At 39.1% G+C, this 25,668-nt stretch overlaps 3 protein-coding genes and 1 long non-coding RNA gene across 9 annotated transcripts; 2 read left to right on the forward strand and 2 right to left on the reverse strand.

Moving 5' to 3' along the window:
• Positions 1-973: 973 nt before the first annotated feature.
• LOC144994609 (uncharacterized) lies at positions 974-1,263 on the reverse strand. Its single transcript, XR_013658187.1, has 2 exons — positions 1,217-1,263; positions 974-1,102 (listed from the first exon to the last, which is right to left on the reverse strand). It is a non-coding gene; the product is annotated as an uncharacterized LOC144994609 (long non-coding RNA).
• A 1,872-nt stretch (positions 1,264-3,135) lies between these two features.
• Positions 3,136-6,358, reverse strand: selenop (selenoprotein P). Its single transcript, XM_004072219.5, has 5 exons — positions 5,922-6,358; positions 5,238-5,472; positions 4,871-5,083; positions 4,673-4,790; positions 3,136-4,600 (listed from the first exon to the last, which is right to left on the reverse strand). Exons 2-5 carry the CDS (start codon positions 5,438-5,440, stop codon positions 4,274-4,276), a joined length of 861 nt encoding a protein of 286 aa, XP_004072267.3. The 5' UTR covers positions 5,441-5,472; positions 5,922-6,358; the 3' UTR covers positions 3,136-4,273.
• A 1,399-nt stretch (positions 6,359-7,757) lies between these two features.
• Positions 7,758-15,647, forward strand: znf131 (zinc finger protein 131). 4 transcript variants are annotated; one of them, XM_011478963.4, is made up of 9 exons: positions 7,758-7,892; positions 8,756-8,903; positions 9,268-9,369; positions 9,695-9,839; positions 10,009-10,117; positions 10,205-10,396; positions 10,480-10,858; positions 14,422-14,552; positions 14,744-15,647. In XM_011478963.4, the coding sequence occupies exons 2-9, from the start codon at positions 8,774-8,776 to the stop codon at positions 15,254-15,256; spliced, it is 1,701 nt and encodes a 566-aa protein (XP_011477265.1). In that variant the 5' UTR covers positions 7,758-7,892; positions 8,756-8,773; the 3' UTR covers positions 15,257-15,647. The 4 variants fall into 4 exon arrangements, with proteins under 4 accessions (XP_011477265.1, XP_078809268.1, XP_011477266.1 ...); XM_078953142.1 differs by having other exon boundaries at positions 8,756-8,810; XM_011478964.4 differs by lacking the exon at positions 7,758-7,892 and adding an exon at positions 7,991-8,122.
• Positions 15,648-16,389: 742 nt separating this feature from the next.
• Positions 16,390-25,667, forward strand: nim1ka (NIM1 serine/threonine protein kinase a). 3 transcript variants are annotated; one of them, XM_078953145.1, is made up of 8 exons: positions 18,555-18,620; positions 18,805-18,935; positions 20,047-20,516; positions 20,765-21,040; positions 21,119-21,231; positions 22,205-22,326; positions 22,444-22,590; positions 24,194-25,667. In XM_078953145.1, exons 4-8 carry the CDS (start codon positions 20,766-20,768, stop codon positions 24,950-24,952), a joined length of 1,416 nt encoding a protein of 471 aa, XP_078809271.1. In that variant the 5' UTR covers positions 18,555-18,620; positions 18,805-18,935; positions 20,047-20,516; position 20,765; the 3' UTR covers positions 24,953-25,667. The 3 variants fall into 3 exon arrangements, with proteins under 3 accessions (XP_011477263.1, XP_004072353.1, XP_078809271.1); XM_011478961.4 differs by lacking the exons at positions 18,555-18,620; positions 18,805-18,935 and adding an exon at positions 16,390-16,527 and having other exon boundaries at positions 22,444-22,605; XM_004072305.5 differs by lacking the exons at positions 18,555-18,620; positions 18,805-18,935 and adding an exon at positions 16,390-16,527.
• The last annotated feature ends 1 nt before the right edge of the window (position 25,668 follows it).

Consider the following 25,668-nt stretch of genomic DNA (forward strand, 5'->3'; position numbering starts at 1 on the left):
AAGTGTAAAACCATCATAAATAAACATAAATATCATTAAGAAAATAGGTCTTCATTTAAAATGGGCCTTTTGAGAATGGTAAACAAATCTGGTGCCATCATTCTTCTGCGGAAAGAAGTCAGAGGATAGAGGTGTGATTTGCAGATCTTTGATGCCATCTGCTGATAGCCTGTTGGTGCTGCTTTGCTCAAATCTTGTGATTTCAAGATGCAGTGAAATATCCATTAGTACGGAGCCCGTGTCCTGACATTAAGATATAAAAATATATCTTGTTCCCACAGATTAATATCTTGTTCCCACAGGTTATTATGTCGTTCGCACGAAATACTATTCCGTTCCCACAAGATACTTTTCCGTTCCCTCAAAATACTATTCCGTTCCCTCGAAATGATTAACTCGTGCGAACGCAATAATTATGTCGTTCGAACGCAATAATTAATCCGTTCGAACGCAATAATTATTCACGTCATAAGTCATTCACGCGGATATGCTCTCTGTACGCCGGCAAAAGCCGCTTTCAGCGGTAACTTCCGTGTCTCTGTGACCCATATTCGTTCAAAAAAGGAACATGAAAAACAAAAATGATCACTTTATTACTGTCTCAATGAATATAAGAAAAATATCAAAAGATTTATGATAACTAGGCTGCTTTGTCATACGATAGCTCCTGCTAGGCTACTACTAGCTCCGCCGCAGAGCTCTCTGATCATGTATGCCGGCATTTGGGCAACTGGCTGGTCTGTTGTCAGACAGCTGATATTGTAGTTTAGGGTCGAATAGGAATAATAATATTCAGGACTTGTCTTTTATTAACTTTAGCAGTCAGTATCTTTACATTCGAAGGCTATTAGGCTACATGCTAACTGACTAGCCGATCATTTCCTGTTATTAATTTACGTCATAGATTTACAGCAGATACCTTCACATTTCTGTCTGTGTGTGTCTCATTACATTGCATTGAAGACACGGAGGATGTTTAGAGAACAGATTTATTTATTTTAAAAAGCACAGAAGCATCCATCGTATTCACGTTCACATCATCTGTGGTACGCCCTCAGTCATCTTGCTGCAAAAGCCGCTTCCTGCCGCTACTTCCGTGTCTCTGTGAGCATTCAATAGGGGTAAAAATAAAAGCAAGAATGGTCGATCTGTTATTTTCTCGATGAAAATCTGAAAAATATCATATTAAGCTGGATGCTTCGCCTAAAGCACTTACCTTTAGCTTGTAGCATAACAACAATAGCAGTACGTCCCCTTTCCCAGAGTGCTTTGCTGCCAATCACTAGCCAATCACCGTGTCCCTGTGACCAAACATGTTCTCTAAGATGTTACATGTTCTCTAAACATCCTCCGTGTCTTCAATGCAATGTAATGAGACACACACAGACAGAAATGTGAAGGTATCTGCTGTAAATCTATGACGTAAATTAATAACAGGAAATGATCGGCTAGTCAGTTAGCATGTAGCCTAATAGCCTTCGAATGTAAAGATACTGACTGCTAAAGTTAATAAAAGACAAGTCCTGAATATTATTATTCCTATTCGACCCTAAACTACAATATCAGCTGTCTGACAACAGACCAGCCAGTTGCCCAAATGCCGGCATATATGATCAGACAGAGAGCTCTGCGGCGGAGCTAGCCTAGCAGGAGCTATCGTTTGACAAAGCAGCCTAGTTATCATAAATCTTTTGATATTTTTCTTATATTCATTGAGACGGTAATAAAGTGATCATTTTTGTTTTTCATGTTCCTTTTTTGAACGAATATGGGTCACAGAGACACGGAAGTTACCGCTGAAAGCGGCTTTTGCCGGCGTACAAGATCATATCCGCGTGAATGACTTATGACGTGAATAATTATTGCGTTCGAACGGATTAATTATTGCGTTCGAACGACATAATTATTGCGTTCGCACGAGTTAATCATTTCAAGGGAACGGAATAGTATTTTGAGGGAACGGAATAGTATCTTGTTGGAACGGAATAGTATTTCGTGCGAACGACATAATAACCTGTGGGAACCACCATCCATATTAGAAGAACATGAGCACTCACCTGAGCACGGGTGTTGGCTCACCTTTGCACTGGCGGTTTGCGTGACTGAATGACTGAAATGTTTCACTAGTTGGTTTTAAGGCATAAGTATGCGTGTGAGCACTATCTGTTTTGTGTACATGTCGACAGATGGACATTTTTGCAACTAGTAGGTGTGTTTGACACTTGGGTGTGTGTGTGGACAGGCTCCGCCCTTTTTGTACTGCATTTGAGCCTTACCATGGTGATTAACAACCAGTAAACTTGTTGCTCTATGCTGCTTCATGGTCTTATCCCCCTTCCCCTCCTACTATCACCCTCCTTCCCCCCCTCTTTCTAACGTCCCTCTCTCTTCTTCCCCTCTTTCCTTTTCCGTCCGGTCCAACACCAAAGATCTTCAAACATGTTTGAAATTAATAAAGTTTGGCCTCAATTACAAAAGGGGTTTATTCAGACATACCTTTGGTTTGTCTGAAGATTAATAACCCCTCTTGTTAAAGTAAAATATGTCCAACACAAGAGGCCCTCAGCTCTCATCTGTTTGCCCAGCTGTTGGACAGGACAAGGTAAAAAAAAAAAAAAAAAAAAAAAAAAAAAAAAAAAAAAAAAAAAAAAAAAAAAAAAAATAACCTGTGGGAACAAGATATTAATCTGTGGGAACAAGATATATTTTTATATCTTAATGTCAGGACACGGGCTCCGTACATTAGTGCTGATTTAAGTGAATTAATATATTGCATTTTTTTCCAAAAAAAGGGCTTTTTGTTAGCTTTATTCAGTAAAAATCCATAAATTTATCAATCAAAGTTACTGTTCATTTAGTTGTTTTTAAATGAAAAAGTGAAAAAAAAATATTGTTTCATTGAAAAAAGTCCAGTACTTTTGTTTTGTTTTTTAACATTTTAGACAAATAGGAGAATAGAGTACAATTAATTTGTGCTTAACTTTCAAATCAAATTGTGAAATTGTTCATCAGACCTGAATTGATTTGGTGTTTTAGCAGCCCTGGTTTCTGTACAGTGATTCCAATTTTTTTGTGACACACCCTTCCACCAAGCCTATTAAAAAACTTAAATTGACATGTGAGCTCACACACAAATGAAGAGCAACAAATCTGTCTTTATTCAACTTTCCATGACTTTCATACTCAACACAATTTTCTGTACAAACATCAGGCTTTCAGGGCTATGTCATCTTCCCACAGAAACCATCATAGGGTACAGAATTCATAAACACATCAGGTTTTCACTTCACAGACCATCAATATAGAACTAGTTTATAAAAAAAAATCGGATTGAATGTGTTTTATTGGCAGCCTAGAAAGGGTTATAGTAAGCAGATAAGTCTGTCTGTGGGAGAATAAAGCTGAGACATAAAGCTGGTGAAGTACAAAAAAGTTCATTTGTTTTTTTTTTTAAACTGTCCGAAGAATTCATTCAACTACATAAAGGCAAAAATGTTCTGGTGTGTTTAGGCTTCCCCCAAAAAATTGATGTTATAAAGAAAAGCTTTTACTTTTTCACATATAGATTTTGAGAAGGCAATGGTGTTTCATTCTCAACTTAAAAAAAAATGCTTTGCGTTTATCATGTTCCCAAATGACCTCATCCTGTCTCTCCTGCCTAACATCATCCAGACGCCACTACTGCGTAGTTTCTGCATCTGGTTTCATAAAGGAAGGTTGAGATTGGAATGGAGAAGGTCCTTTCTGAACATGATAATCATATCCACTCCTGGGAGCAGCAGAGCAACTTGCAGGCAAACCATCAAATGATTTATAAGGTGTTCAGACTCTTCACGTACTCGTTTAGTTTACTAATCTTAAGATGTTTGTCTGACAGGAATGCCCATCATCTGTCTCCAGGGTAATACTTGTTGGTAAAGAGGTGTGAGCCTCAGAGCTGCTGGCTGATGTGAGTCCCAGCTTACAGCTGCTCTCACGCTCAGCTCGCAGCTCCAGGGGCTCAGGCTCATTGGGCTGGCTGAGGCTGCTGTCAGGCAGCAGGAGGCGAGCGTCACTGTCAGCTCTCTATGACAGTGTTGGCTAACTCGCCCGTCAGTCCTCGACACTGTCAGGAGGCGGGCAGTTCCTCCTGACAATGTCAGAGACCGAGCGGCTGCTCGCTCCCTGCATGGCCGAACAACCTGCGTCAGTGTCAGCATCAGCTGGCCTCGTTTTCAGAGCCCGCTACCATGTGTCAGGTGAACTTTGTCTTTCACCTCGCCGTTTCCTGGACTCAAGGTCTGACTGGTGCGCCAACAACCTCCTGTCCAATCTGCTCTAACTGCACTGCATGCTGCATCTGATCTGAGCTTGCGTGATGCTGGTGTTCCTGCAGCCTGGTTTCAGCTCTACCATGGTGGTGTCTGTGGTGATGACCATGTCTGTGATCGTGCCCATGGCCAAAGCCACGAGGATGAAGACCATGGTTATCACCGTGGTTATGGCCATGATGGCCGTGATGAGGATGCTGATGTTGATGCTCTTCTCCGGCAGGTTGAGCACCATCTGTTTCAGGTTGTGCATTATCTTTTCCTTGACACTCAGCTGGGGTGTCAGCACTCTGCGGAAAAACAGACACTCTCATTAAAGGTTTTTTTTTTAAGATACACATGAGAGAAAGTGTGGTGTGTACCTCAAAGGAGCACTCTCCACACACACGATTGCAGTAGGCTTCCTTGATTGCTTGCTCAACATGGCCGTGTCCAATGATGTTGTATGGAAGTGAAAGGTGGTGAGTGAGTCGGCCACATCTGAGGATAAAGAGAAACAACATTTGTGTGTGAGATGAAGCACGATTTCTGCCAATTCAGTGGAAAAGCTGATAACAAACCTGTCATAAATGAAAAAGTCGTCTTTCTCTCCATTCAGTGTGCGCCAGACATCAGGCTGGTGTTCGTACTGTTTGTACAGTGCAATGTTCTGAGAAAGTCTTTCTTCCAGCAAAGGGTGCAGGCGCTGTGCTTGCGCCTCATGGTGGTTAACCACCATGTACACCACATCCTTCAGCCCCTGACCCTCTAGCTTTTTGTGCAGGCCATCCAACCTGCCAACACAAGGTAGACAAGAGGAGTTCTCGGTGAACAAATCGTCTCTGCCACATTTTGTTAACCAGAATAAGGGAAGATGTTTGATTAATATCGATACAAAAATGTTTAAAATATGTTTTCTTTGTAAAAGATGAGAAAAGAGCTTATTACCTGGAGGCCTGCACCAAGCAGTACAGTCAGCTGGCCTTCAGGAGAGCCACCACAGTCACCCGACCCATCGACTCCTTCATTGGGTCCACCTCCCCTATTTTCCAGGCTGGCGGCGGCTGACAGCGAGGCCCACCACCCTCGCTCTCTGCACCACCCCCATGGAGCAGGCAGAGAGCGAGGAGCAGAGTGAGTCCCGCCCACATATCTGGGGGTGGGATCCTCCTCCTCCTCCTTGCTGTTGAGCACAGGGAGAAATGGACGGTTAGAAAATAGGAAGAAAAAATAGCACTCGGGTGTGGAGAAATTGCTCAACCTTTGCAAACAAACACTGCCCGTGCAAAGTACTCTAAAATTTTTGGTTGTCAAACTGTTAGAGACCGTTTCAATGAAGAGTTAAAAATGAAAGTTTTAGTCGTTTAGAAATACATGGAATCATAAAGGGGCAGTAATGGAGGATCTTTCAATTTTTAACAGTAGTACAACATTTTGGAGAAGCAGGAAAGTAAGTAGGCTATAATATAAAATAAAAAAAAACTTGGTAAACTGACAGCTTTAACCAAAAACATGCATTTCTTTCCCATTTGTTTAACTTTTTACCAGTTTAAACATTATAGTAAGCAAAGTCTGTCCTTCATGCAGTTTGAGTAGCTTTGAAAAATTTGAAAAGTTTTAAAAAAAACTCACCCTTTACTTAAAAAGTTTCCCTCTTTAGTTTCAGCTCTGCTTCGAAGCAGCTCCTTCAACAAAAACAAGGCTCTTCCTCCGCCTCCCCCCCTTTTATGCTCTGCCTGTTGTTGTCCTGCAGGAACTGAGCACAAAGTTCAGACCCGGCTGTCTGCTGATGTCCACACTTTTTCAGGTCAGGAAAGCGATGGTGCATTAAATCCGGTCTCTGACAGGGCACAAGCATTGTTTATGGAAAAGGTTTGATCTCAACCAGAGAAGTTGACAATTTTTGAAGAGAAAAAAAATAGTGTTTCAGTCCTTGAGAAAGTAAAAGCATTTGCAAACTACATGGTTTTGTTTGATGGACGTTTTTTTGTGTGTTTTTAGGTGCACTGATGACTCCAAAGAAAGATTTCACAATTCCGTTTCTTCTTTTCTGCATGAGAAGAAGAAGTGAAAAGGACAAAAAGGGGAGGGTTGGGGTGTTGGACGTGGTCCAGTTTGTCTTTGAAAAGTTCACAAAAACACTGCTTGACAGACTCAAGCCAAGCCTTTGACTTTGCTGTTCCTGGAAGAAAAAGAGCTTCACTTTAATGAAATCTGACGATTAATTTAAAGCAGTTAGCAAACAGGAATGCTTTTTACCCTGCAGACATTTGCAGAAAAAAAAACTAAACACAAACTGTCTTTTTGTGTCCTGACTTGCAAAGTCATTCTGGTAAAACTTGCTATCATGGGCAGAATACATCAATTATTGGGCAACACTGCATGAAAAAGTGATAGATAAGATTTAAAAAAAAAGCTGTAAACGGGGTCAACGCATGGTCAGATTGGCTTTGATTTCCCATGCAGAAAAATGTAAAGACAGCTCTGATTTTAGACACAGTAGAAAAATAAGATGTTACATGTTTAAGTGTTCGCAAAACGTTCATTTACTAGGTCATTTAAAGCAATCTCATATCAAGGATTGATGGTAAGTTTGTGCTCAGTAATGAGTCAAAAAGTCAACTGAATCACACTGCTCTCTATAAAAGCAGCCTGATAAGTTCAGAGAGATCTGGCAACTTTGGAGCTGTCAGCAGATGCTGCAGAACATGGTACGTGCATGATATGTGACCTTTTGCATGTACTTTCTCACCATTTCAAGAATCTTGCATAATATTGTTATTCATTTACAGTATGGGGTGACGACAGTGCTCCTTGTCAGGGCACCATAACAAGATGGTGCAGTCATGCAAGAATAGTTATATAGTTATATTCATTTTGGTAAAGTTTAAACTCACTTTGTTGTTTAGAAACCAGTTAATATAAAAATAAACAGAAATAGACATAATGAAATATGATAGAACTCTTTATATTTTTTGGCTCAACCTTTTTAGGCAGTCTTTGCTTTTTGTTCAGACTTTTTAACAGCTTATCATTTTTTAAATTGTTCTAGTGAACAACAATTTTGTCAAATTTTCATTGGTCGATCTTCTGTATTGCATTTATTATTACTTTGGTTAGATTTATTGCTATTTTATAGACCATTGTTTTGTTTTATCTATTTATTGTCTATGTGTACATGATTCCTCTTATACCTTTATTTAATTGTTTATTTTTTGTCTGTTTGTTTGTTTGTTTTTACACTTGCTTTTATGATTTTGGCTGTAGACTACACATTACCTGCTCCAAATTGTAGTTTCAAAATTTCAAAATCTCCTGTAAAATGAAATAAAACGTATAATTATTTAAATAAATGTCACAACCCGTCCGTTTTATTTATTTATTTCTCGTTTCACTTATGTTCTGTCAATACACTACTGACATTGTTGTTGCTAAGCAACGACACCCGGCGTCCCACGGCACGCAAGGGTTTCTGGGAATCGGAGGCCTTGTTCTGAAACGACCGCCCTTTTTTGGAGCAAGCCGAGAGTAGATCAGCGTTTCATATGTCGTCGGAAATATCACCACAAAACAAGTTTTTGCTGTAATTTTACTAAACTTCAGGTATGTGAGACGACGGTTTTCAGCACGCATTATAAGCTTTAGTGGTTATAAGGAATAAATATGTCTGGGAAATCTGTATTTTAATGCGCGGTTTGATGACGTAATGTTGATAGTCAAACGCGAAATGGCGAGCCTGCTAAGAGGCCCTTTATCCGCATCGCCTCGAACTTTTACAATGTTTATTTCACGGAACAGTCCGTGTGTAAAATGTTTTGCCTTCCGTATTTCTGGTATGCTGACTTTTAAATCCACATTCTTGCCCTATGTTTGAAGAAAGGCCTTTTGCGTGTAGTTTTTGGGCAGACTGCATGTTTGCTAATTTAGCTTAAAGCTAAAAAGCCCCATGTGTCAGAAGACGAGTTCTGAAAATGTTGTGTTATCATCAAAACGTAGAACGTCTAAAACACGTGCCAATAATCAAGACTTTAGAATCAATGTTGTTGTTTTTTTTATCTCCTGTCGGTGTTTTGCTAAGAGAAAACAATCAAGCTTTTTGTTTGCATTTGCATCAGGCGCCCTGTAGGTTAAGGCTAATTATAAGAACCTTTTTTTTTTTACTTCTCCTTTTAGTCTTCCTCGTTTCATTTCAAAAGGGAAATTTTATTTGACGGGGTCTAATTTTATTTTTGAATAAATATGGCTAGTTTGTACTTCTTGCTAAATTTCAATGATTTCTTTCAAATATTTTTTTAATACTTGCTGAAATCAGTAGTGTGTTACATGCAGACATTGGTGTACAGGATTGAAACTGATAGCAATGACTTCTTTTCAGTTGAAAGTTATAAAATAATATTTTAAAAACACGTTTTTTCATTTCCTCCAAATTTTCACAATAACATGCCCCCTCATCTCTGTTACTGCAGTTCAGGATCTCCCTGAAGATGTCAACGGTGGAGGAGGTTGAGGCAACGGGTGGTAGTGAGTATCCAGCTCACTATAAAGTCATGTTGGAGAAATTAAATGAGCAGCGACAGCTCGACCAGTTCACAGATATTACCCTGATAGTTGATGGTAAGAACCGCGCTGGATTCCATCACACATGATACTGATTTTGATCATAAATTCCAGTTTGCATTGGTGCTAGTTCTAAAGTTTCAATATTATTTTTTCCCTATTCTATATGCATAGATTTAATTTTAGAATATTTATTATTATTGTTCTGTAAGCAACCATTTTTTGATTTGCATGATTTTTTTGGCCTTTACTGGCTTTATCTGGGATAAATTTGGTTCTAAGAATATATTATTAAATGACAATCTGTTTCAAGCTACAAGGATGGAAAGCAATGCTTATTTTAACCAAATATGTGAACATGTTTAGTACATTTTTGAGCTGTTGCACTTATTTCTGTTGTTTGACTTGTTACTTTATGCAGGACACCAATTCAGAGCCCATAAAGCTGTGTTGGCAGCATGCAGTCAGTTTTTCTACAAATTCTTTCAGGATTTTACCCAAGAACCCCTGGTGGAGATAGAAGGTATGCTATGTTTTAGTAAAAAATGAAAATGAAAGCTTTAGTTTCATTTGCATGTAAAGACAAGTTGGCTGTGCATTATATAGTTGTGTTGGGAATAATGCTCTCTGCTGGAGAAACCTGGTAACTGCATGAGGATGTGTTTATGTGTTTTTAGATTTGTCAAGTGTTGTCTCGTGTTCACCTCTTAACAATGAGCTTTTCCTACATTTTTTTTTTTTTTTTGTTGAGACAAGCTTGTAAACTTCCCAAGCAATGCAAACGTTTTTTGGTTTAGTGTGTTGTACGGCATTAATTCACATTCACGCTTTTCACGTCATTTTGGCAGGTGTGAGCAACGCAGCCTTTCGTCAGCTGATGGACTTCACGTACACAGCCACACTAGCTGTTGCAGGGGAGAGCGAAGCTTTTGATGTGTGGAAAGCTGCTGAATACCTGCAGATGCAAGAAGCCATCAAGGCGCTCGACAAGAAGTGAGGCTTAAACATGCCAACCTCTCATCTTTGCTGCTTAAATGCATTCAACTGTTACTGTACAGAGTATTTAAAATGTGTGGTTTGACTTGTGTTAAATGTGCTGAAGAGAATTTTGTTTGCAATCTGACAAATGTAGTTTTGAGTCATGACAAATTGTGTCTTGTAGGATTCATGAATTTTCGTCATTGACAGCCAGAAGTACAAGTAAAAAGAGGAAGATTGCAGAGACTTCTAATGTGATTACAGAAACCCTGCCAACAGTAGAAGGAGAACAAGTCAGTATGTCCACAATATTCACCAACTTTAAAAAACAAACAAATGTAAGATGGCAGAAAATAAGGATTATTGTAATTGTCCTGCAGGTGGAGATTCAGGTAATAGGCGAAGGACCCATTGAGGTGGAAGAGTCCGGCTTGGAGGAAGTTGTAGACGCAGCAAAAAATGCTCAAGCATCCTCAGATGACTCTGCTTTAGCTCTCCTTGCTGATATAACTAGTAAATACCAGCAAGGAGAACCAACCATTCAAGTTATTAAACGGGAAGAAATAGAAGAGGTACTTTTATTTATTTTTAGATATTTGATTTAAGGCGTGTGGGGAAAAAAATGATCTTCTAAATTCTTTTTGCTTTTGTTTAGCACGAGGTGGTTTATCAAGAGGAAACGGTGACGGCGTCAAAGGTCCTGGAGAATGTTGAGGTCGTTGAGGTGCAGATCTCCCAAGCGGACAACATGTTTCGCTGCAACAAGTGTGAGCGCAGCTTCAAGCAGTACTCCCACCTGAAGCAGCACATCAAAAGTCACCTGGGCTCGCTGGAGAGGCCGCATGTGTGCAGTCACTGCGGGAAAGCTTACACAAGGGAGGGGGCTCTGAAGCAGCACATAAACACTTTTCATTTTGAGGCAGAGGAGCTGTCTCAAAATCAAAAGCCCCAGAAGAAGGTCCACGTCTGTGAATACTGCAAGAAGAACTTTGACCACTTCGGACACTTTAAGGAGCACCTGCGAAAACACACTGGTGAGAATGAAAACAATAAAACTATCAAAAGGTTTCTCTGGGTGTGCCTAAAATTGTGAGAAATGTTCACATTTTATTTTGACAAACCAGTTCTCTGGTTTCATTTAGTATACATCACTTCCTGGATTCATATTAAAGTTAGCGGAGCTAATAAAACAACATTTAAAACCTGAATTATAAATCTGGAATCAGCCAGAAATATTCTGTTCTACATACACTAAAAAGACCAACCAAGATGTTACCGGCATCAAATGTAGAAGTTAGGTTCTGTTATGTGTTCTGTTATATGTCCGGTTGGATAGTTGCATTAACACAGTGTTTTGTAAGACAAAAAAATAGCAAAATTGGTTTGTTTTTTGGGGTTTTGAACAGCATTATTTTATAATGAAATTTCAGTTTGTCATGGTTTGTTTTGTTTTATTATGTTATTATGTTACCCTAAAACAGTGATGTCCAAACTTTTTGCATAAGGGCCAAATTTGGTGAGTTGGAAATGTGTGAGTGCCAACCTTCTTTAAACCATTTAATTAACATGAAATTTACCAGAACTAATTAACAATCATTTTATTGCAATGACATTCATGTCATTTCTTCCCATAGAAAAAAATACATCTGAATGCGTTTTTACCAAAGGCTCTCTCTGTTTGTCCATTTTTTGCACCGTTACATTCAGTCAGCTCGACATAGATGCCATGTCTCTTCTGATAGTGAATATGAACACGTAATTTAGCCGCACACAATCAAGAAATTAGATACACTGTTTCTAGAAATTTGAACGCAGGCTGCATTTGGCCCTCAGGCCGGACTTTGGACATGCCTGCCCTAAAAGCATCGATTACCTCCACACTTGCAGTTTCTTGTTGCTTTCATAAATCACTCATGGTCAATAACATTCAACATTTTTGTCACACAAAAATTTACTAGAAAAAAAAAAATTTCAATGGGAAAAGAGATTTCTACAAAGTGATGTCAATGCAACACAAAAATGTAGGGATGGCCCGTTTGACACAGACGCTTCAGGGGGCGTTTCACCTTCATGAAGCAGAGCGGTTCGACACAATGTTTTTTTCGGGGCGTGTGTCAACTAGCGCAGATCACGTTGTTGATGACGTATGAAGCGCCAAATGCTTCGTTTGGTCGAAGCACGGTTCATGTGTCACTTGTTTGAACAGTTTGGCGTGCTCTTCTCTGTAAGTACAAATGAATCCTGAACGTTTCCCGACAAGTTCTATTGTTTCCCCTGTATTGGAATCAGCGTCAGTTCATTGCACTTGAACCATGGTTCCTGGTAAAAAAAAAAACAAGTACTGTGGCTCAGGATAATATTTTACTCGGTTTCTCCTAATAAGACAATTCACTATGAACATTGTTTATAAGGAAAATACTTGTACCAGTATATGATGGTAATAGATCAATTCAATTCAATTCAATTTTATTTGTATAGCCCAAAATCACAACAACAGTCGTCTCGATGGGCTTCGAAGTAAAACATGAACGAATACAAAGAGTTCAATAGGAAAATACTAAAATGAACTAACAAACTGACTGCTATACTGGCATCCCTGCCCTTAGACCCCCCTTCATTGTGTCAGTACTGATAGATCGGTGGAATAATCACGGTGTTTGAGTCCTGGAATCCCGGGTTCAAAGCTAGCATTTTACTTTTTATTTTTTTATTTGCTTTATGTGATGTGTGTTTTGCATGGTGTTGTTTTAAGTTGCTTTTTTATCATCATTAACAATATTGTTTTGTTTTACGTTTTTTCATTATCATTTCCACATTGAAGTGTTGCAGGGAGCTTAGTTGAAGGACATACGCCCAGTCCGCCACCAGATGCCGCTGTTCTGTGTGGTTTCAAAGCCCTGAATGGTTGGTCCATTTTTCCTGGCACAAATACTTGAACCCCAATGAGGTTTCACGGGGCTTCTATTCCCATCCCTACAAAAATGAAATGAATCATTATTCACTCTTTTAAATTTAATGGTCTGATTCAATAGAAGTGAATCTAATTAGTGCCATAGTCTCAGTTTCTCAGTGAAATGAAGATCACCTGAGTGGTGTGGGTGTGTCCCAACATACTGAGTTATAAAGCACCAGTCTATAAAGGGTCCAGATGCTGGTGGAGGTATTTCCTGGCTGCCATTTCACCATGAAGACAGAGGAACACTCCAAGCAATTCAGTGAAAGGCTTGCATAAAGGTACAAGTCAGGAGATGGATAAAAAATGTTTTCCAAGGCATTGAACATTCCACAGAGTTCAGTGAAATTAATCATCAAGAAATGGAAGCAATATGGCACATGTTTGAATCTCCCTAGATCAGGCCACCCACGTGAACTGAGTAAGACTTGTCAAAGAAGCCGCCAAGACCCCTACGACTACTTTGAAGGAGTTACCAGCTTCAGCTGCTGACTGGATAGACTGCATGTGGCAACTGCTGCCCGAGTTCTTCCCCGGTCAAAGGTTTTTGGCAGAGTGGCAATGAGAAAGCCACTTTCAAAGAAAATACATATTAGAGTTCTCCAAAAGACATGTGGAAGACTCCATGATCAAGTGGAAGAAGATTCTTTGGTCTGATGAGACCAAAACTGAGCTTTTTGGCCAGCAGACAAGCCGATATGTTTGGCGGAAACCAAACTCTGCACATCATCAAAAATACACCATCTCCACTGTGAAGCATGGTGGTGGCAGCATCATGTTGTGGGGATGTTTCTCAACAGCAGGCCCTGGAAGGCTTGTAAAGATAGAAGACAGAATGAATGCTGCAAAATACACCGAAATCTTAGAAGGCAATCTTTTCGGTCTGCAAGAGAACTACGTCTTGGGAGGAGATTCGTTTTCCAGCAAGACAATGATCCAAAGCATACTGCAAAAGCTACACAGAAATGGTTTAGGAAGGACCAGGTAAATGTTCTGGAGTGGCCAAGTCCAAGCCCAGACCTAAATTCCACAGAGAATTTGTGGCAGTATTTGAAAAGGGCCGTTCATGCCCGGTATCCACGCAACCTGACAGAACCTGAGCAGTTTTGCAAAGAGGAATGGAGCAGAATTCTAGTGTGCAGATAGATGTACAAAATTGGTTGAGACCCATCCACACACTCAGTGCTGTGATTGCAGCCAAAGGTGCATCTACTAGATAATTCTGCAAACAATTGTATTTCATTTTATATGTGTTTCATTGACATTACTTTGTAGAAATCTGTTTTCACACTGACATTGAAGTTTTTTTTTCTAGTAAATCTTTGTGTGAGGAAAGAGTAATTTTATTGACCATGAGTGATTTATGAAAGCAACAAAAGGGACAAACATCCAAGGGGGTGAATACTTTTTTGCAAGGCACTGCATGCAATTGTGTTAACATTGTGTAATGACTTTTTAAAAGTAATATTTGTTGCACCATTAGATGTTTTGCAGTAGCTGAATACATATCATATTTTCATTAGATAATTTTAGTTTAAATGTGCAAAGAAATATGAATATAATATTTACTTATCTTATACAAGTCTCTCTTCTGAATGTTTAAACGTCTAATGTTTTAGATGTGCTTTTATTTTTTGGTTTCAGGTGAAAAACCATACGAGTGTCCAGATTGTCATGAGAAATTTGCGAGGAACAGTACGCTGAAGTGCCATATGGCGGCCTGTCAGAATGGGGCCGGGGCCAAAAAGGGACGCAAGAAACTCTACGAGTGCCAGGTAACCGTTGTTTGGCTGCCATCGCCTGTATGTTTAAAGCTGCATTCAGTTCACAGTTTTGTCCTCTAGTGGTTGAACATTTTGTGATTGAAAACATGGATTTGTGTTTATTGTTAATGTTTATTATTCTAGAGGTTTTTCTATGCAGCAACTTCCTCACTGATTTCTAATCTTACCTTTTGTTCTGTCAGGTGTGCGGCAGTGTGTTCAACAGTTGGGACCAGTTCAAAGACCATCTAGCGAGTCACACAGGAGAAAAGCCAAACCACTGCACTGTGTGTGACATGTGGTTCACTCACCCCAAGGAGCTGACCGCCCACCTAAAGGAGATTCATCTGATTGTGGAGAAAATACCGGAGCAGCTGGTCATCACCGACTCTGCCGCCCTCACGATAGCAGCGCAGAGCCTCGGCGGGGCTGAAACCGTCCTGTTGGATGACGGCATTCAGGTGGAGCACGTCACCGTGGAGCCTGTAAATGTCATGGAATTGGAGGAAACTGCAACTGTTGTGGTGGAAGACGGAGGGGTCGGGGAGATGTGCGAAGAGGACGTGGAGCGGTTGAAACAGGCGGGGCTGCAGATCCAGGTGGTGCATGTGACCACGGCTGATGTCCAGGGGCAGCAGGTGGTGAACTCTCAGGTGGAAGCAAAGATGGAGGAGATGGTGAACGAGGAGGAAGCAGAGCAGCCGTTGGTCGTATGAAATGACCTCCAGGACACTTTTCTGTTGCAGCAATATCAAATTATGCTGTAGTGGATGCCTCATTTCTCAGAGATCTGCATGTTTGGGTTTTTTTTATTCTCATCCGCATCATGAGTTATTGACATTTTTTGTAAAAGGTTATCTTCACTTGCCTTTGTCTTGTTTCATGCTTCATTTTTATCTTTATTGCTTTGCCTCACTGAATATTTAACTCCAAAAACACATTTGAATAAAAGGTGGACATGGAGTTTAACATTGCAGCATCTTGAAAAATATTCTGTTTCATAGAAATTTCATTGTCCTCATTGAACAATATTTATTTTCACAACAGTATAGTTTTTTTTTTGTGTGTTAAAAAATTTGAACCATAAAATAAAATTGGTTTTGGCCAGTTTTGCTTTTTTACTTTCTGTATTTTATTTATCAAGGAAGCAACAGACTTTATGGATTTAATTTACCTAGAAACCTGCCGGTGACTTAAAAATGTTGATTAATTTTGGCCTCTTATCATTGCTGTTCTAAGCATGTTGATTTTTTTTTTAAATATGTATATTTGTTTGTTATATTTAATAACTCATAAAGTTATTTAAATGGTCATTACTCCATCTTTCAAATGACTTCATTTTTAATTAGGTCAAGAGAAACATAACTAAAACTCTTGTGCTTGATTAAAAATATTTACATAATTTTTAAATTCATATTTATAATCTGACACGTTTTTTTATTTTTTTCCACAATATTCTATTTTATTGCCTTAATGTAACTTTTAAAAAAAGTTTTTCTCTGGTTAGGGATTACTCAATTTAAGACTATTTTACATATCTCACATAATTGTACACAAGAGTCGAGAAACCCTGTAAACACCCTCAAAGCTCTTCTCTCCAGACCCGGTTGACCTCTCGTTGAACTCAGGCGGAACTAGCGGTTAACAGAGCTCGGTGGGTCACCACCACAGTGGCTCCGGTTACACAGCCTGAGCCTTCAGTCCCTTCGGCGTTTCTGTGTGGCAGTCCTAAATTGGTCCCATAGTCGCTTCTCATTGGACGTGAGGCGCACGTGAGACTCGTTGCGCATCTCCTGATTGGTCGATTGGCCCGTTTGTTGAGCTGATCTCCTCACTGTGACCGGGAAGGGAGGGGGGCGGTAACAGCCGCGATAGCAGCAGCAGAACCTGCGCGTTCAATGTCATCCGGCACCAGACAGGATGGATTTGGCTGCGAAGTCGGTAAACATAGACGCCTGGGGCCCACGGTGATACTGTACTTGCCCAAGTAAGAGTGATGCGCACGTTACGTCCGTCTTTGCTGGTTTCGGTGGGATTATTAGGGTTTTAAAAAAAAAGGTTGACTCATGGCCTGCTGCGAGGAATATAGTCAACTGTTGTTAACTAGTGAAAATCATCAGATGCTAATAGTTTAGCCACTTAAAATACCTGTTTCTTTTATTGAAGGACTTAAAATGTGTGCTAATTCAGCTCTTGTAGGTATATTTAACATGTTTTACTAGCTAACATTTGATGGTTGAAGTCCAAAAAGTACTTAAATAAAGTAGCTTTTTAAACCAGTTCATGACTTCATAAACATAACTACTTTACATCGCGGCGTTTTTAAGTCATTACATCTTCAAAATTGACCTATTTCTTTAAGAGATAACTGGGTTTTTTGTTGGAAACTTAAATTAGTCAAAAATGTTCTTTTGAAAATTGTGACAGATGACCCTCCATGTTTACCAAGCAGTAACTACACAACTGATTATGAATATTAAAAAAACACAAAATACTATGGAGGTATTTATCATGTCATAACATAAAAAAGGTTTTACAGAGTTTGAGTCATACATTTCCATAACTCTAATCCTGTTGAGATTGTTTTTTGTGTCCATCTGGTTGAAATGTGTTCTTAATTTGATTCTTTTGATCAGAGAACATTAAAACATTATGCTTGGTGTGAATCTTCTTTGATGGGAGTCTCTTTGATGAACGTCATGCAAACTCCGGCAGCCTTTTTAAAGCCAGAAGAACTGATTGGATTTGGACTGAAACCACCGGATGGGGGTTTACCACGGTGTCTGGAACACCGTGATGTTATTGTCCTTACATGCAGCACCATGGTTACTTTGTTTGCTATGACTCAGACATCTTTTGCTCAGTGTGCAGATTATGTTCTAACTAAAACAATAATTAGAAAAAAAAAATGAAAATAAATGGTAAAAGTAGTGAAAAAAACGACAACAGAATCATTTTAACAGTGTTTTAAAAAAAAGCTAGTCTCTGATTTTTCACTCAGAACAAAACAAAAACATTATGATCCACTAAGCACCTTAACATGACCTTTTCTTCAAATAGAAAAACTGCTAAAATGGGAAGTAAAGCTGCTAAAACTAATGCCAGGACTAAAGGAGTGGATCTAAAGTGAGGTGATGTTCTTCCAGCGTGGTAGAGAATCATCCTAACTGAGACACATTGTGGGTTTTAGTGGACAGAAGCAGAGCAGGTGGACGGAACAGGTTTCTGATCCTCAGTCGTGTGAGTTTTGCCGTTGGATGTTGTGAAGAGGCTGCTGTTAAACCGCAGTGCAGCCAGTAGAAGAGTGAAGGTCTTCAGGTCTTTGAGGATCCCCGAACAGGTGATTGATGGCCGTGCGAGCCAACGTAGCAAAGCTGGTTTGTGTTTTCAGTGTGCTCACCAATCAGCAAATTCACATACATAAACATGCACGCACAATAACATTTAACTTTAAGTTTAAACGTTTAACTAAACATTTTTTGGATAAAATTAAAGTTCAATCTCTGGATAAATGAGAAAAAAAAAGAAAAAGTCAGCAAAATGTCTCCTTGATAAAGCTGATATTCCCATGGAAGGTTTTAAACTAAATTGATAAAAGCGCATTAAACTTAATGTATCCAACATAAGGAAAAGAAAAGCAAACAACTATAAACAATGAGCAAATAAACTGTGATGAAATGAAAGTCTAGTATAAATTAAAAGGTCTTTTAAGTGCTCTGCTGTTTATGGGATCTTCAGCCTCAGATTGCCATCGTTTTTATTTGACTTCCCACCGTCCAGCGCAGCGCTGCAAATATAAAAACGTGCACTTTGCTCTATGACTCTTAGTTCCTCGTAATGCATCATTCTTAGCCTGATATGAAGACAAACATGTCCGGTCGGTGTTTGTGAGAGCAAACCTCATTGATTTGCCGTCCTGACGAATCAAAAGATGTTTGTGAAGAGCCTCTTGTGTAGATCGCCTCCCTGCGCTGGGAATTTATTATTATTTTTTCTCTTTTTTGTAAAGCTGCAACATCAACTATACTTCACCCAGAACCACAATCCTCAACCTAAAGCCCCAAACATTCCTGCCATTTGGTAATGAAAGCAAATCTGATTATTTTAGTTTTTTCAAGAACCATAGCCTCTGGGACTGTCTTTCCCTTTTGAACATGTTTTTTTTTTATGTTTGCCAGGCTTCATATTTCCATACATAAAAGACAGCATATGTTGCTTTGTGCTGCAAAGTAGAGGTTTCTTCTCACTTCCCTCGTCCTTTCAGGCTGACTAAGATCAATGCGCAGATATTCATGGTGAAATTACAGGACGCCGTTTGAAGCCAAAAGACGCCAGGCCTCACAAAAGAGAAAGGCTTTGATTTCCCGACGAGGCTGCTCGACAAACGAGTTCATGGTAATAATGACACAAATGAGGACAAAAATAGACAGGCAGTCCCAATTTATTTTTACTTTTAAATGGATCTTTTTAGGACTCCAATTTAGATTTGAGATTTTCTAGAAATATTACAGCACAAGTTGCAGCATCAGAACAAAGTTTATCATTATTTTTAGTCTATTATTTCCAATTCTTTCACAAAATAAATTGGCATTTTTTGTGTTTTTAAATATAGTGTTTTTGCCAAACTGAATACCCTATTGACACTACTGCTATTTAGTTTAGCATATTTGATACATTTATTATTTTTTTAATAAACTTGGTCAATGGTCACTCTTATTTTTTTTCTTTAGTAGCTTATTTTCTCCTTTGGTGCTTTCAAAATGTGTTTTTATGTGGTAGCTGCAATTTATACTATGTTTATATGTTAAATCTTTTTTGTAAATCCATAAGTTACAAAAAAAATACTTATATGACAACATTTCAGTTTTTTTCTGCCAAAGAAACAGTTGTATTACGATAACAACAGGTAAAATTAAAGTTCCCCAAATCTAAATTCACTAAATCTGCATCTTCATTTAGGTTTGTATTCAAAGCTGTTTGATAAAATCTGTGTTTGAACAAATGAAATTCTAAAAGTAAAATGAAAAGGTTTATTATAACCTGTTGGGGTTCATTTTCACCCCTGATTCACCCTTTTTCTTTCCCCTTCTCATGGGATGTTGTTAGAGCTTTTCTTTTTTCTTAGCATGCAGTTCTCACCTAATTATGCAACTCCACACATCACACTGCAGGCAGGGACAGGCGTGCAAGCATTCCCAGTTGTTTCTTTGTGATGTAAACAGTTTAGTTTAGCATAAACTGGCAGGTAATAAGCACCACTTCTTCCCAACAATTCCTTTGTCAGTGAACGTTTGAGTGAATGCAGCACAGATGCTCTGTAAATCTGAAATCTGAAATCTGAAATTTGAAATCTGAAATCTAGACTTTATCCACCAAACTGATGAAATGTCAAATAAATGCATAAAAGGTAGAACATTGTTTGGAATATAATCAAACATTTTGTGCTCTAATGTGTCAACAAGAAGACCTTTCTAAGGGGCTGCATGTGTTTTGTGCTTTATTCCAGGTTGGGTGGCGAGTCGCCCCATGGCTGACACTGTCATCTGTTCAGCCCCTTTCCTTCAACCTCCCACATTCAGCTCCTCTTCCCTCCTCTTAACCATGTGGCCTATTTATACTCTGGAGACTCAAAAGAGTCCATTTAAGCTCCAGCAGACAACAGTTGACATGAATCCAGTAACACGTGCTCTCTTCACCCATCTTTTTCTATAGCAGTTAAGGAAATTCCGAGCTTTGTATTGTGGGAACTGGAGACACTGGGATTGGAATTCAGTTTTGAAAGTAGCTTCTGCTCAGAGCATTTTGGATAAATCATGTTGTTCGACTCGGACTGGACTGGAGGTGTTGTTCTATTAAGCTCCAACGCCGGGAAAACCTTTCATTGATCGTTCTTTTTCATAGCTGAGCGTCACTAATATTTGGGGATGAGAAGAAGAATGGATGGATTTGCTTTGTAAATGGCACTCACATCTGAAGGTAAGTCCAGTTTTTAATTTTTTTGTATTGATCTCACTTCTTACTTTGAATCTGACACATTTTATTCAAGCAGTACATCAGTTAAAAGATATGTTTAAATGCAATCTGTGTGCATTTTTTAACTATCCAAACAACTAATTTTTCTCATTCTGTTTATTTTGGGGCCTCTATATTTAGAAAAACTAGCTCCTCAGACACTCTTTAGAAGCTATCAGATGAGGTTTTCTCACCCTAAGCACCCTTTGCAGGATGACTGCCGTCTGCCCCTCTGAAAGCACCCCAGAGGGTGCTGAGGCTGGGGCAGGAACAGCAGACGCCGCTCGGGACGGCTCCAATTCTGGAGATTCCAGCCGAGATCCTCTCGGAGGTTCCGCCGGAGGCACAGTGCTGAGTACCGGTAGCCAACGGTACAGCCGCTGGAGCCGCCAGGACAGCTCCGACATCAACACCGACGATGAGGGGGCCACTGTCCGGCGTCTCACTCCACTGGAGAGGCTGAACCTGGACATGTGTCAGGATGACAGGTAGCGGTGGAACAAACCAAGCGTGTAGATGATTCTTCTGGTGGTTCTACAGCGTTCATGTGGAACCCTCTGCCGCAGGGTGGTCCGTGAGCTGACAGTGGGGAGGAGAATTGCCTTCTACAAGATTCGAGGAGAGATTGGCTGTGGAAATTTCTCCCACGTCAAACTAGGAATTCACGCTCTCACTAAAGGTAAAATTTTCAAAAACTACCAGTGCTATCCAGATGCACTCATGGTGCAGATAAAACAAAATGTCATTGCAATGTTATTTGAGTTCAATTCGGAAAGTCAAACCTTTGCAAAAACACATAGTCTAGCTTTTTATTTCAATTAAACGATGAGCTGATTGATCAGTCTTGAGCTGAGACCATAATAAAGTCTTCTGTCAGACAGCAGTTCACTAACAAGCCCATGCTCTCTTGGACAGAGGGCTGATTCAGCCGCAAAGAACCTCACTGTTTGCTGCTTCAGAGCAGATGGATCGATTAGAGATCTCCAGTTTCCTTAGCGACGGCTAAAATTGCTGCTTGCCTCATCAAAAGGCTACAAAGAGAAGCAAAAATGAGCATGTGGCTCTCTGTGTGGTGTGCGGTGCCATCATTTACATGTAAATCTCTGGCCTACATCTACCATCTGAGTTCACGTAAAAGACAACATTTAGTAAAAAAAATAATGGGAGTTTATTGAATTGTCCCTTTGACAGATATGTCACAGGTGAAATCGAGCTTAATACTACCTTTAATAATGCATAGCAGGGCACAATAAGATATCTCGGCACCGTTTTGCCTCTTAAGAACTTTTCTGGATTGAGTTACCTGCAGTTGGTTTTTTTATCCTTGTGAATCATTTAACGGCATTCTGCCAGGATCTTAGCTGTTAAAATTTAATGCATCCTAAGTGTTCACATCTTTGTGAAACTGCAGATGTAAGACTTCCATGTAATTATTTAAAAAATCAAGTCCTTAAAAAATGAAAATGTTCCTTTTTTAAGATAAAACTGAAAGTAAAAAAATGTACTGATTTGGAAATTATTGAAAGAAGGTTGTTTCTTAATGCAGCCCAGCCGTCACCAATTAGCAGAATTTAAGATGATCCCATTTCCTAAAGAAGTTTCTCTTTGCAAATTGTTCATTTGTAATTAAAGCTATAATTCTTTTTCTTTAGATAAAGTGGCCATTAAGATCTTAGACAAAACTAAGCTGGATCAAAAGACTCAGAGGCTTCTGTCCAGAGAGATCTCCAGCATGGAGAAACTACACCACCCCAACATCATACGCCTCTACGAGGTTTGCATCACTTTTTCTTTTTCTTTTACCTTTTTAGTTCTTAAGCTTCAGGTCAGGTTAAGCCTTTTTACACCAATGTAAATGTTTGCATGCTGTGTTTTTGTTTTTGTCCTGTAGGTGGTGGAGACTCTGTCACGGTTACACTTAGTGATGGAGTATGCAGGTGGAGGAGAGCTCTACACTAAAATTACTACAGAAGGAAAACTTTCCGACCTTGACTGCAAGATTGTCTTTGCTCAGATCATCTCTGCTGTTAAACACATGGTCAGTACCTACAAGGTAACACTAGTCAAAGAAAACATCGCTAGACTATTTCTGATTTGGCAACAGAAAAGATATCAATGATTATTATTTGATTTGATTTATTGATTTATTTCAAGCATTGTAGTCAAAGCAATAAAGAGTTTACACACATTTATCAAACTCAGTACAGAAATGATGAAATGCATAAATTAAAGACAGAAAATAAAACAATACAAAAAGGTTAAAAATAAACACATTTGCTTAATTTAATACAGTGATCATTAACTAAAGTATAAATAGAGCTTAATTTATTGCTTGAAAAGGGATTTTATTTTAAATAAAATAGGTAAAATAAATGGTTTCATCTTACAGAATTCCTGAGTTCAAATTCTGTTGCATTTTTTAAATGATTTATTGTTTGACAAACAAAACTGTGTCGGCTATTTCTCTCAAGCTCCTAAGTAAAACGTTTTTTTCTGGGTTTAGGTCAAATATGAACACGACATGTTTGGAATTCTGCTGATCCTTAACTGAAAGTTTTAAAATCATTAAAATAGTGGGATTGAAAGACATTTTACTTTAAAATAAGCTAATCTGACAGATTTTATTTTCTATTTCCAATGATTTTTCAGTATTTTGTAGTTGTGCCAGTTTAAGTCTCCCGTGTCTAAACGTTCAGCCGGATAAGCTACTTCTTGAAAGTAAAATAAAAAATAAAAAATGATGTTTGTGGCGTTTTTAACATGTTCTTGGGGCATTTTTCTGGTGATGAAGGACAAATATTAAGAAATGAAGCTTAAAATTGAATGACTGAATCAGGTGCAGACAAAAAAAACAAGTTTCAAAAATATTGTTGTTACATACAAAAATACACTGGGTGGGCCACAAGCTGCTCTGCTCCATTCTGATTCATCCACCATCCACGTACGTCTTTGCTTTCCCTGTCCGAGGTGGCAGCTGCCTCAAATCTGTACGGCTGGATGTCTCCGATGTTGCTGGCCATTTTAGTTGCACCAGTAATGTTAGGTTGGGGTTGTGAGGGGCTGTAAGCTAGCGGGAGAGGGTGTAAACAGAGATTTGTGACAGGGGTGGGGGTCGCTCCACACCAACAGTCCCACCCGCAACTCTTATGTCGGATGAACTACTGCAGCTCTGCAGAAATTATGTCCTAGAAAACAACACAGTTTGTTTTTATTGCCTAAAATTTGCGTTATGACTGTTTAAGAACCACTGGGAACTTTTTAAATGGGTCAAAACATGATTGACGTGGGACTTTAATGTTTAGTACTCAGTGCAGTTCTCACCACCACCAGGAGTTATTTTAGTAGTAGAAAAAAATCTCAATAATGATAATTTGATGATCAGACTTTGTTTTTTTGTTTTGTTGTTGAAGTCTCTGCATTCACATGCTTTAAATTTAGCATATTGTAAAATGTTTGTTAAACCTGTTCTTGAAGGCAGTTCTTACAATCTAGATGTTTGTCTTCACAGTTTTTCCGGGCTCTTTATCTTGCGGTTGAATTTACCTTAAGACTTTTTTTTCTATGCTGTTACTTGAAGTGACTGCATCACGTGTTGAGAGGATAAAGTTGTTAGATGCTTTTTTTTGCTATATCTCCAACAGCATGAAAACAACATCATCCATCGAGACTTGAAGGCAGAAAATATCTTCTACACCAGCACCTCTTGTGTCAAGGTCGGGGATTTCGGATTTAGCACTTTGAGCCACCGTGATGAGACTCTCAATACATTCTGTGGCTCTCCGCCTTATGCTGCTCCAGAACTCTTTCGGGACGAGCATTACATTGGGGCCTTCGTAGACATCTGGGCTCTCGGGGTGTTGCTGTTCTTTATGGTGACGGGTACCATGCCATTCAGGGCAGAAACTGTGGTCAAACTGAAGAGGTGCATCATGGATGGGGCTTACATTATGCCCACTTGGGTACCGGAGGCGTGCCAGAGGTTGATCAGGGGAATCCTTCAGCCCGTTCCATCTGACCGCTGTACTGTGGAACAGATGATGAGCAGTGAGTGGCTGCTCCCTGTCGACTTTCCACGTTCCTTAGATCCATTCAGCCTAGACCCAACCCATCTAGCAGAGAGTGATCCGTCTGAATTGCGGGAGGAGGAGCTGGAGATAAAGACAGCACTGGAAGCATTGGGAATCACGTCGGAGCACATCCTGAACAACCAGGGGAAAGACTGTCGAAGTTCCATCACTGGGGTCTACAGGATCCTGCTTCACCGCGTTCACAGGAGACGCGCTGTTGACATTGTGCCTGCTGTCACGCGGAAGGTTGCTCCAATTACAGCAAGCAAAAAAGAAAGACTGAAGGTGTACAGAAGTTTACGGCACACATCAAAGCTCTGTATCATTCTGTGACAATTATGTAGCACTTTATTCTTGAAGTTCATTGACTTGACAAAATAGCACAGCTATCTTAAAAAAATAAAAAGTGCTTTTATTGACAGCTAAGAATTGACTTAGTTTGACATAAGTCACATTCACCGCATAAAACTTGTTATTTCTGATGCTAGTAAGTGCTATTGATGTTTTCTTATCCTAAATGTGCTGTATTTAGGTAAACATGGTGATAGCATACATAAAACATAATTTAATGCTGATTAAAATTTTCTAGAAGTTATTTGTTATGTCCTCAGGTTTGCTGTTATAACAAGATATAAAATAAACCAAGTAGAAATTAAGGAAATATAATTTCCTCATAAAGTGTAAGACAAAAGTTAATTTATAGTCTGTGCAGAATGTGACTTGATTACTTACTTGCAATTTTCCGATATGCCTTAGTTTTGTATACATTCTGTTCATGAATATTTGTGTTAAAACTAAAGACTTTAAACTTTATGTAATGGCAAATGTCTTTACAAGATGTTATTGCTGTGTCTTTGGTTTCCTTTGTACGTGATATTGTTTTGGCATTGCAAGCCTAATTAGAAAACAGTTTTAATAATCTACTACTAGCAAATAAATTTCTTAATTTATTAGACTTTTTTTTCTTATTCAATAATTTCTTTTTTTTACATTATTCATTGACATTTACATCCTAATGTACTGACTGAAATAAATAACAGAACAAGTCT

The sequence above is a fragment of the Oryzias latipes genome, chromosome 9 (assembly GCF_053564925.1).
Source record: "Oryzias latipes strain Hd-rR chromosome 9, Olatipes_Hd-rR_3.1".
NCBI classification, from domain to species: Eukaryota; Metazoa; Chordata; class Actinopteri; order Beloniformes; family Adrianichthyidae; genus Oryzias; species Oryzias latipes.